This window comes from Quercus lobata, chromosome 2 (genome assembly GCF_001633185.2).
Source record: "Quercus lobata isolate SW786 chromosome 2, ValleyOak3.0 Primary Assembly, whole genome shotgun sequence".
NCBI lineage: Eukaryota > Viridiplantae > Streptophyta > Magnoliopsida > Fagales > Fagaceae > Quercus > Quercus lobata.
In genome coordinates, this window is record NC_044905.1 from 76,656,258 (window position 1) to 76,669,250 (window position 12,993).

The following is a 12,993-nucleotide window of genomic DNA, read 5'->3' on the forward strand; positions in this document are numbered from 1 at the left end:
GACTTTACACCACATTCTTCCCAAATTTTTACTCACAATAACTTTGTAACTCGAGTATCATTCAGTCATATATTAATTGATTTACAAATTGGGGTGGGCCAGTGCGTTGGGGACTTAGGGTAGCTCTTTGTAAAAAAATACAAAAAAATGAAAAAAAAAAAAAGAAAAGAAAAAGGAGGAAATAACCACGAGGAGTACTGCATACTTTTTTTTTTTTTTTTTTTTTTTTTTTTATAAGAGGGAAGCTTACAAAAGACCAGAAACTGAACTACAACAGAGAGCAGAAAAACAACCCCGCTACAAACAGTCCAGATGAACCAAGTTTCTCACAACAGGGGGAGACACACCCCTCCAAACCTAGCTAATATTATTACAGTTTGCAAAGTGGGCCAACTCATGTGCAACCCTGTTGAAATCCCTTTTCAGGTGCCGAACTTGCCAACTACGAAACTCTTCAAGAAAACCCGAGATACCATGGACAATATGGCCTAGACCTCTGCTGAAATCTTTCGCCAAAATTCGATGAACAACTGAAAGAGAATTTGATTCCACAATGACTTGATGCAGGTCCAATTCTCTTGCGAGCATAATTCCCGCCTCAATAGCCAAAGCCTCCCATCTCATCCACCGAGAAGCAGCCAGGAAGAACTCTACAAAGAGTGGCAGCCACCTCTCCTCTAGAGTCCCTAATGACCACTCCTATACTTGACCGCCTACCATCATCAGCCGTAGCTCCATCAGTGTTTATCTTGAAGACCCCAGCTTGAGGTTTTTTCCAGCTAACCTCACAGGCCGAAGGACCCAGCCCACAAAATTTCACAGCTTCTTTATAATTAGATAGCATACTGATTGCATGATTCCAGACCTGATCCACTCCCTGACAAACCATCTCAAACACTCTCAAGTTTCTACTACACCAAATTGCCCAAGTAACCATAACTAGTAGCTCCATGTCTCTCGGAGTACCATTCTCTAACATCTTTAGAGCCAAATCCGAAAAGTCCATGTTTTCAGCCCCTATCACCATTGGGCACTCCTTCCACAGCTCCCAAACATTCTTAGCACCAGCTGTTGACACCCTATTTTGCAACCCGTATTTAACCTCACATAGAAGGTAAAAATGTAATTTCACATTGGAAATATTCATCTTGATTCTGGTCATTAGATTCTTAATCTCATTTCACCAAAATGATCTTGATGTTGTAACGATCAAATTGACTAGTCATGAGCCCTAATCGAACCATTAGATTGAAAATTATCATCATATCAAGTTTTAATGGTTGAGATACACTATCACAAATTGAGTCCGACTATATGTGATTATGAACAATTAATTTCAATTGGTTATAAGTATAATCAATTTGAGATCGATGATGTGTCATAATTTGATTGATTAGGACTACATTTTACGGTAGGATTGCACACACCTAATTAACTAGATAGTTAAACACTAATTATTTAATGAGTAATTTGTGCAATTATCCTTTAATTAGAGTAAATTTGGAACCAATTAAGTTTTAAATGGGAGTGATTGGAGCCATTTAATGTTAATTGGGAGCTAATTTGGGACCTATTAGTGTTAATTGTGCTGAAACCATTTTCTAACAAATGACTTTTACTCACCATTTCATCAATATCTCTCAGAATATTTTGAATCTGTGAATGAGGTCAATTTTCCCAGAAATTAGACATCCGGGGCTTCAATTTGAGCATAAGAATGAGATAACTACGATAAGAATTGAGGTAGATATGATTTTTCAAAGTTGGCTCTACAGGCTGTTACAGCAGATACAAGAAAACCGAACTTTACTTGCTCTTCACTCTCATCAATCTCCACATTTAATGCACCAGATTTCCCCAAAGGCTAAAATGAGGTCTAGGTTCATAATTCCTTGTCAACCCTCATTAAATGGTCTTTCATTCATATTTCCTCTACCACTACTATATAAACTCCCCCTCTCCTTCATTCCAAGACAAAAAAAAAAAAAAAAATCCTCCTCTCTTCTCTTCTCTTAGTTCTAGTGAAGTTGAGTAGTCTTGTCATATCTTGGTCTTCCTGAGACTCAAGGTATTGAGTGAGACTCACTCTTCTTCTCCTAGCTCTTCCTTTCCTCCACCCTTAGGACCTCCATCAAGAATCCCTCCTTCATTATATGGATCTTGTATGAAGGTATAATCCCTTCCCTAACTGTTTGTTTATATTGCCATGATGAGAATTTAAGATTAAAGCATGATAATTCCCTTGAATATGTTTGAATGTTCTTAATTGTTCTTATGTGTTCTTCACATGTTCTTAGTTGTTTATCACATGTTCATGCATATCACTAGATTTAATCTTAAATCCACATCAAAAATATGAAAAACATATTTGTTTAGTAATTCTTTCAAATCTTTGAATCTAGGTTATCACTATCCACACACATTCACTAGAGTTTATTTTTCAATCCAAATGTCATGCTTAATAAATTGAATTAGGGTTTATCACATGCACACACATTAAATTCAACATACAAATTGATTGACATATTGGATGATGTGATATGAATGTTGGCCACCATAGTCTAGAAAACCGGTTTCACCGAGTAAGGAAGGTGCCTAACACCTTCCCACCTTGTAACATAGCCTCCGAGCTTAGATCAAGGGTTAGTAGATCAAATACTTATCCATGTAATTTTTGATTTTTAGATTGTAACTAGGAAACAAAGTCATGTACTTTATCTTAGATTGTATCTAGGACCAAAACCATGTAATTTTCCTATGATCAATGTAAATTCAATTTCAAATTAATAAAATGAGGAATTTTTCATTCATGGTTTTCTTATTTTTCCAATAATTAAATAAGTGGCGACTTCATTGTAAAACCCTTAATCTAAAGGGAAAAATATAACTAGTCGAACCTCCATTTTGAGAGGCAATAACACGACTCCACCCATTCACGTGGGTTTGGCCCAACATTCCTATAAAAACGGGCCGAGGGCGCGGTCTCTCACAATGGCGACTCCGCTGGGGATATTGAGGGCTAAACTTCAATTAGGTTATGGTGGCCAACCATGTCATTGTTTGTTTATTTCTTTTTGTATATAATATGTCTAACATGTCATTATTTTGTATGTCATGCATCATTTGCTTGAATGAAGTTTATTTTATTTGTGTGCTAGCCCGGAAGCCCGGTAGTATTAGCTGTGGATTGTGGCCTTCCTGAGACTCACATACCCAGCGGTGAACCTACCACCCACCGCAACAAGGATCATCATGGTTATACCATGGTGGTTCATAAGGACAAACTGTACCGTTCGGACCAACGCGGCGCTCCTGGCGTCACAAGTTGGGAGGTACGACGTCTTAGCTTGTGGGAACCCTTAACCTACCTTCTACCCATGTTGTAATGACCCATAGAACCTACCTTTAGGTCGATCCATGTTAATTGCATTGCATTATGCATGTGTTTGGCCGTTGTTTGAACCATGATGAGCCCATGTCCAACGCTTGAGCCCATCATAATTGTTTGAACCTTGTATGCTATGAATGAACTCAAGCCCAAAGGCCTGGATTGAACTCTACTTGGTATAGAAACCAAAAATTGTTTCTTGAATCATTCTAAGCCCAATACTTGAGCCCATCAAAGGTGTATAGACATGGTCAACATCAAAGGCCAAAAGCTCACAAGATGCATGCCTTCCAAGTGTAAGCTTAAGCCATTTCAAGCAAATACCAAAAGATCCTAATCAAGGTTCAAGCCTTCCAAGTGCAAGCTCAAGCCATTTCATCATAATCAAGGTTCAATCACACCAAGCCTCAAGCATCCTAATTGGACCAAGAAGAAGCAAGTGGCCCAACTTTGCCTCACTCCACATTTGGTTTGCAACATCATGGTTAAGCTTAAAGTTTGTTTTTTTTATTCCATATTTCTATATTTCTTTGAATTCAAAAATTTTCATGTAGCATTTAATGAGCTTTGTTTGTGTATATATATAATAAAAAAAAAACAATTCAAGATTTCCAAATTTCCCAAAAAAAGAGAAAAATTTCCAAATGAAAAAAGCCTTTGGACAAGGGGCATTGAGCCCTTAAGTCATTTTAAAAAAAAAAATCCTTGAACTAGGGGCATTGAACTTCCTAGTGACTTTTTTAAAAAAGACCCAATTTTTTTTTCTTTCTTTCAAGATTAAAAAAAAAAAAAAAAAGTCTCATTTTCAAAATGGTACATGAGGATCCCTTGGACAAAACATTTTTAGAATCTTGATGTTTAAAAGCTTGAGCAATCAACTTGTACCAAGGAATGATTAATTTCATTTGATCCATGTAAAGACTTTTGCTACTTGACTTAGAATATAAGAAGAAATGGTCTTAAAAGGCAATCAAAAAATCCATCCATCGAAAAATCTCGAGAATCCATGCACTTGATCCAATTTTCAAAAGTCTTTTGTTTCACATCATTAGAGCATTCATACTTTTTCTTTTAAGATGAATTTATTAAAAGAGCTTGAATCACTGTGCCTACAAGCAAGCATTACTAGGGATAGGAGGCCATCTTTGGTTAAACCAAATTATTTCCTATGACCTAGAATGTTCATCATCCATTGCTAGCCCATTTGAGCCTTTAAACACTTAGCCTCTTTTTTGCATAAACCCACTAAAATCTAAACCTAGGGTGGGAAAATTCAAAGTATGCATGCTTAAATCTCATGTTAAGGAGGAGTTGACCTTGTAGTTTTGAAACTAATTGATAAAGCGCTCCTAGAAGACATGAAAGACAAGTAGAGAATTCATTTAGTTAAAGATAAGAGATCATCAAAGTAAAAGGATTTTTCACTCAATCAAGGATAGAGAAATGAAATTCCATCAATGTGAGAGAAAACAAAATGTGCATCAAGTTTGAAGAACCTGAAATTCATCATGCCAAGAAGAGTAGAAGGTTCATCCAAAAGAAGGTTCGTCCAAAAGAAAGTTCATCAAAAAAGGAAAAGATTCATCAAGCACAGAAAGGTGCAAGTGCATTGAGGCAATAAAGAAGTCTAAAGAGTGCATCAAAATGACCAAAAATCATTAAGCTGAGAAATACAAGTAGGGCAAAAGGTCCCCAAAAGTTCATTCAATCAAGAGATGAAAGACAAAAAAAAAAAAAGGAGCCTGCTAGGCTGAAAACCCAAAAGGGCGGTCTAGGCAAAAGTTAGGGCCAAAAGGGAAAGAAAAGAAAAGAAAGCCCGTTAGGCTGAAAACCCAAAAGGGCGGCCTAGGCAAAAGCTAGGGCCAAAGATTGGAAGAAAATGTGCAAGATAAAAGTCTAGAGGTATGATTCAATCTATATGAAATGAAGACTTGAGAAGATTGTGACAACTCCTCCAATGAAGTAATATAAAAGAAAATATTTCATTAAATGATTGATCAAGTCACCCCTACAGGAAATGACATGATCCGAAGACAAAATTTCTCAAATTCTCAAATCCTCAAAAGAACTTCCAAACCTGGAGCACTCTCCTTGTTTGCACTCAACAATGTGATTCATAAATATTATCACATTTCATTTCTTGATTGCCTTTGGAGACTTAATCTGACGATGTTCAAAAGGATGTAGGAAATTTGATTACATGAGTTTAATGATCTTGATCCTTCCTAATCAAAGAGATTTGTTTGGTTCTTAAACACATTGATTTTCCAAAATGGTTGTTCAAAGGATCACATCTTGTTCAAAAAAAAAATGGAAATTTGCTTTTTTTCAAAAAAAAAAATCAATCTTTTTCAAAATCCAGTTCTCTTGAACTACGTCTTGACCTGATCCTCTGTGACAGAGGTACATAGGCAACCTTGCAAAGGCTCGATCCCTTTCACTCAAACAACCTTGGAGAACAAAGTCAAAATAATGTGACAAAATTGTTTGGGTGCATGTTAGGCTAAACTCATTTGTTTTGCATTAAGCATGTTTAAACTTAGAGCATTGGCCTATTTATATTGTATGCAAGTTTTCATGATAATTGGTTTCTAACAAGCTAGAGAAAGAAAGCCTTTTTGTAGGAACCAATGATGACGGACCGTGATCTTCTTTCATGTTCCCCAATTGTTGCAACATCAAATGAACTCAACTTCAATTTAAGCATGGAATATGCCTCAAACTAGGGGCATTGGCTAAATACTTTCAATTCATTTCAATGAATAAATCCATTGCTAATTGAAATTATCTTTTTACAGGAATTAAGCAAGGACTTATCCAGTAATCTGCATCAACTCCCAACCAAAGTTGTTCTCATTCAAAGGATAGGTTTTTCAAAAAACATCATCATGAATAAATCTTCATCACTTTTACTCCATCTTCATCTTCTTCACTTTTTGATAATGAACAAATCTTCATATTTCAAAAAAAAAAAAAAAATCATCAATCAAAATTTTCAATTCCTTTAAAAAACTCAAGTTTTCCAAATTCATTTCAAAAAAAAAATCTTCATTAAATTCTTCTTCAGGAACAGAAAGCTATCATCCTCTTCCATATTCTCCAGTGGTGCAACATCAAGTCAATTGCCCATCCTCAACATTCATTGAAGCATGGAATATGTCCCAAACTAAGGGCATTCTCCAGGTATGCCAAAAATTTTTCAATGAATAACTCTGTTACTAATTGAAAGTATTTATTTTGCAGGTATTAGGGTAAAAGGCCCACACACATCGATATGAATAATACCTTTCAATTCCATCGGACCTCTAGGAAGCACGTCCAAATTTCAATTTCATCGAACCTCTGGGAAGCACGTCCAAAATTCAATCCATCGGACCTCTGGGAACAATCCAAATTCAATCCATCGGACCTCTAGGAAGCACGTCCAAACTTCAATTCAATGGACCTCTGGGAAGCACGTCCAAATTCAATCCATCGGACCTTTGGGAAGCACGTCCAAAATGGAAGCACGTCCAAACCATCGGACCTCTGGGAAGCATTCCAAATTCAATGGACCTCTGGGAAGCACGTCCAAAATTCAAACAATGGACCTCTGGGAAGCACGTCCAAAATTCAATCCATCGGACCTCTGGGAAGCATGTCCAAAATTCAATTTCAATGGACCTCTGGAAGCACGTCCAAATTTCAAACCATCGGACCTCTGGGAAGCACGTCCAAAACTTCAATCCATTGAACCTCTGGGAAGCACGTCCAAAATTCAATTTCAATGGTCCTCTGGGAAGCACGTCCAAATTCAAACCATCGGACCTCTGGGAAGCACGTCCAAACTTCAAACTATCGGACCTCTGGGAAGCATGTCCAAACTTCAATCCATCGGACCTCTGGGAAGCACGTCCAAAATTCAATTTCAATGGACCTTTGGGAAGCATGTCCAAACTTCAAACCATCGGACCTCTAGGAAGCACGTCCAAAACTTCAATCCATCGGACCTCTGGGAAGCACGTCCAAAAATTCAATCCTTGGACCTCTAGGAAGCACGTCCAAGTTTCCAATCCATTGGACCTCTGGGAAGCACGTCCAAAATTCAATTTCAACGGACCTTTGGGAAGCACGTCCAAAATCAAACCATCGGACCTCTGGGAAGCACGTCCAAATTTCAAATCCACGAACCTCTGGAAAGCACGTCCAAAACTTTAAATCCATCAGACCACTGGTAAGTATGTCTTGTACTCATTTTTTTTCCCCAAAAAAAAAAAAAGAACAAAAAAAGAACAAAACAAAACAAAAGGGGGGGAGGGGGCTGCATGCATGAACTACGTTTAGACCTGATCCTCCCACTAAGAGGTACGTAGGCAATCTCCCTCGAGATTCGGTCCCCATTTTGATCTAGAACATAATTGTTTGCATTTTTATTTACATGCATCATACATTCACCATGGTTAAATACTAATTGCAAAGTTAGGTGTCTCTTTCATACATTGGCATTCGCTTTTCAAGCTCTACCAATGAGGGGCATTCTATTGACACCCTATTTTGCAACCCGTATTTAACCTCACATAGAGGGTAAAAAGGTAATTTCACATTAGAAATATGCATCTTGATTCTGGTCATTAGATCCTTAATCTCATTTCACCAAAATGATCTTGATGTTGTAACGATCAAATCGACTGGTCATGAGCCCTGATCGGACCATTAGATTGAAAGTTATCATCAAATCAAGTTTTAATGGCTAAGATGCACTATCACAAATTGAGTCCGACTATATGTGATTATGAATAATTGATTTCAATTGGTTATAAGTATAATCAATTTGAGATCGATGATGTGTCATAATTTGATTGGTTAGGACTACATTTTATGGTAGGGTTGCATACACCTAATTAACTAGATAGTTAAACATTAATTATTCAATGAGTAATTTGTGCAATTATCTTTTAATTAGAGTAAATTTGGAACCAATTAAGTCTGAAATGGGAGTGATTGGAGCCGTTTAATGTTAATTGGGAGCTAATTTGGGACCTATTAGTGTTAATTGTGCTGAAACTATTTTCTAACAAATGACCTTTACTCACCATTTCATTAATATCTCTCAGAATATTTTGAATCTATGAATGAAGTTAATTTTCCCTGAAACTAGACATCCGGGGCTTCAATTTGAGTACAAGAATGAGACAATTCCGATCAAAATTGAGGTAGATATGATTTTTTAAAGTTGGCTCTACAGGCTGTTACAGCAGCTACGGGAAAACCGAACTTTGCTTGCTCTTCACTCTCATCAATCTTCACATTTAATGCACCAGATTTCCCCAAAGGTTAAAATGAGGTCTAGGTTCATAATTCCTTGTCAACTCTCATTAAATGGCCTTCTATTCATATTTCCTCCAACACTACTATATAAACTCCCCCTCTCCTTCATTCCAAGACACAAAAAAAAAATCCCCCTCTCTTCTCTTCTCTTGAGTTCTAGTGAAGTTGAGTAGTCTTGTCATATCTTGGTCTTCCTGAAACTCAAGGTATTGAGTGAGACTCACTCTTCTTCTCCTAGCTCTTCCTTTCCTCCACCCTTAGGACCTCCATCAAGAATCCTCTCCTCCATTATATGAATCTTGCATGAAGGTATAATCCCCTTCCCTAACTATTTGTTTATATTGCCATGATGAGAATTTAAGATTAAAGCATGATAATTTCCTTAAATATGTTTGAATGTTCTTATGTGTTCTTCATATGTTCTTAGTTGTTCATCACATGTTCATGCATATCACTAGATTTAATCTTAAATCCACATAAAAAATATGAAAAACATGTTTGTTTAGTAATTCTTTCAAATCCTTGAATCTAGGTTATCACTATCCACACACATTTACTAGAGTTTATTTTTCAATCCAAATGCCATGCTTAATAAATTGAATTAGGGTTTATCACATGCACACACATTAAATTCAACATACAAATTGATTGACATATTGGATGATATGATATGAATGTTGGCCACTATAGTCTAGAAGACCGGTTTCATCGGGTAAGGCGGGTGCCTAACACCTTCTCACCTTGTAACATAGCCTCCGAGCTTAGATCAAGGGTTAGTAGATCAAATACTTATTCATGTAATTTTTTATTTTTAGATTTTAACTAGGAAACAAAGCCATGTATTTTATCTTAGATTGTATCTAGGACCAAAGCCATGTAATTTTCCTATGATCAATGTAAATTCAATTTCAAATTAATAAAATGAGGAATTTTTCATTCATGATTTTCTTATTTTTTCAATAATTAAATAAGTGGCGACTCCATTGTAAAACCCTTAATCTAAAGGGAAAAATATAACTAGTCGAACCTCCATTTTGAGAGACAATAACACGACTCCACCCATTCACGTGGGTTTGGCCCAACATTCTTATAAAAACGGGCTGGCTCTCACACCAGCACACTTGAAGAGAGCATGGTAAATAGACTCAACCTCCTGCCCACACACGGGACACATTCCATCCGTATTCACCCCCCTTCTTCTTAAATTTAATATAGTTGGTAAGGCATTAACACAAGCCTTCCAACAGAAAATTCTTATTTTTGGGGTAATTTTTAACTGCCAAATCCGCTTCCAAAGAGGAATTCTAGGTTCGCCATGAGAACTCTCCCCACAATCTGGTGAGTTAATCACAGTGAGGGCTACATAATATGCACTTTTCACTGAGAATTCCCCCATTTTGTTCCCTACCCAAATAACTTTGTCCTCCGGAAGGCTATAGCTCAGCGAAATATTGAGAATTGTTTCAACCTCAAAGGGGAGGAATAAAGACTTCAAGGTGTCAACCTTCCATCTTCTAGTATTCTCATCAATTAAGGCCGAAACCATAGGGAAATCATCAAAAGGTTGGGGAGGAGATATTATCTTATAAGTTGTTGGGGTAGGAAGCCATTGTCTTCCTAAATATGGATAAGCCTTCCGTTGCCTACTTTCCATCGGGTACCCTTTCGAATCACTTCCAAACCCTTGAAAATACTTCTCCAGGTATATGAAGGGTTGCATCCCAACTTTGAATTTAATATGTCTCCATTCAGGTAGTATCTAGCTTTAAAGACTTTGGCACAAAGAGAATCCGAATTTGACAAGAGTCTCTATCCTTGCTTCGCAAGCATTGCTAGGTTAAAAGCTTGTAAATTTCGAAAGCCCATACCCCCATTTTGACTTTGCTCTACACATTTTTTCCCAAGTCACCCAAGCAATCTTTGACTCATCTTGTCTTTACCCCCATCAAAATTTCCTTATCATTCCTTCAATCTCCTCACATAACCCTTTCGGGATTAAGAAGCAACTCATGGTGTAGGTGGGGACTGCTTGCGCCATGGCCTTTATCAGGATCTCCTTTCTCCCGAAAGACAATAATTTTCCCTTCCAACCCGCTAGCTTCCTCCCAACTTTCTCCTTTATTTTCACAAACACCTCAGTTTTGGATCTACCAATAATGGACGGCAGACCCAAATATTTACCATGCCTAATGTCTTGCATTGGGCCAAGGATGTTCAACACCGCACACTTTTTTTCATGGGGAGTGTTATGACTGAAAAAAAACAGAGGACTTTTCAACATTTACTTTCTGACCAGAGGTAGCTTTGTAAAGCTTACGGATCTCAATGAGTTTGTGGCACTCTTGGTCATTAGCTCTGCAGAACAGTAAACTGTCTTCCGCAAAAAATAAATGGGTCACCATAGGGCATCCCCTGCAGATGGAGATTCCGCTCAATGATTGATTCCTGGCCGCATCCTTAATTAAAGATGAGAAACCATCTGCACATAAGAGGAACAAGTAAAGAGATAAAGGGTCTCCTTGTCGGAGACCCCTTGTAGGGAAAATGCAACCATGAACAGCTCCATTGATAATCACCGAATATGAGATAGTAGTAATGCACTTCATAATAAGTTTAATCCAATTTTCATAAAAGCCCATTTTTTCCATTACTTTCTCAATGAAGCCCCACTCCACACGGTCATAGGCCTTGCTCATATCAAGCTTAACCACCATGAAATTTTCCTTCCCCTCTTTTTTATGCTCAAGATAATGCATCAACTCGAAAGCCACTAATATATTATCAGTGATGAGCCTTTCCTAGAGGAAAGCACTTTGGTTTTCGGATATAATTTGAGGAAGGATGTTTTTTAGACGGTTAGCAAGAATTTTAGATACCAGTTTGTATACTACATTGCATAAGCTTATCGGCCTAAAATTAGACAACCTGGAAGGACTATTGATTTTTGGAATCAAAGTAATGTTGGTTCTATTAATATCAGCAATAGACATATTGGAGTTTAACACATTAAGAACCATACACATAATATCATTCCCTACCACATCCCCATATTTTTGAAAAAAGATAGCAGACATACCGTCCGGTCCAGGAGCTTTTGTGGGGTGCATTTGTTTCGGAGCGGCCTCCACCTCATCCCTTGTGAATGTTGAGATCAATTTCTAGTTCATCTTATCAATTACTCTGGTGGGGATCATATCTGTGACTTCCAAAATTCGGCTAGGGTGAGAGGTAGTAAACAATGTCTCGAAGTAGGAAATAGTCGTTGTAGCAATACTCTCATTTGTATCGCACCAATTCCCATGCTCATCCCAAATGCCGCTAATAGAATTTTTCTTCCTCCTCTGCGAAGCCCTTGAATGAAAAAATTTTGTGTTGTGATCCCTTTGACCATACCAGAGAATTCTTAACCTCTGATGCCATAAAATCTCCTCACAATTAAGCAGATTATTAATCTCCCTTCGTAAACTGTTTACCTCCTTTCCCATGACTCCTTTTCTATCTTGGAGAGTCAAATCGTTGAGAGCTTTCCTCTTGCACCGTATTTGCTTAGGCACATAACTAAAAATCGACTTATTCCACCTCTCCAAGTCTGCTACACAGTTTTGAAGACATGTAGCTATGCTTCCCGGTGTACCTTGGTGCAAACCTCCTTCCCAAGCATTTCTTATAATTTCCTTACACTCCTCTTTTTTTGTCCACATTTCCTTAAAATGGAACCTACGCGTTTGAGGAGGCTGAACCACCAAAGAGTTGGCAATCAACAGAGCACAATGGTCAGAAATTGAGTCTACCAAATGGAGGACTCTTGTTCCATTAAAGTGATTGATCCAGTCATTAGTGGCAAAGGCTCTATCAAGTCTCAGATATACACGATTTTCCCCTTCCTGCATATTGCACCACGTAAAGTCCGAGCCACTATATCCTAAGTCTTTAAAACCACAAACATTGACCACCTCCCTAAATCCATCCATTTGTCTTTGGGGCCTTGGAACCCCCCCCCCCCCAACTTCTCCTCCCCAGATAGAATCTCATTAAAATCACCATAGTACAACCAAAGGAGAATAAATTTTCTGTGCAAAACTTTAAGCTCTTCCTAGGACTCCTTTCTTCTGTGTGTCTCTGGGTTCCCATAGAAACCTGTAATTCTCCACCTAAAACTTGAATCTTGTTCTGTAATAATCACATCAATAAAACTCCTAGAATATCCCATAATCTCCAAATCAATTTCTCTCTTCCACAGTAAAGCTAAACCCCCACCTCTGCCTCTCCGAGGAACAATAAGCCCATTAACAAAATTT

At 37.7% G+C, this 12,993-nt stretch overlaps 1 protein-coding gene across 1 annotated transcript; it reads right to left on the reverse strand.

The window, feature by feature from the left end:
- Positions 1 to 11,853: 11,853 nt before the first annotated feature.
- Positions 11,854 to 12,666, reverse strand: LOC115971101. The gene has a single exon (XM_031090796.1). The coding sequence runs from the start codon at positions 12,664 to 12,666 to the stop codon at positions 11,854 to 11,856; it is 813 nt and encodes a 270-aa protein (XP_030946656.1).
- Positions 12,667 to 12,993: the final 327 nt, after the last annotated feature.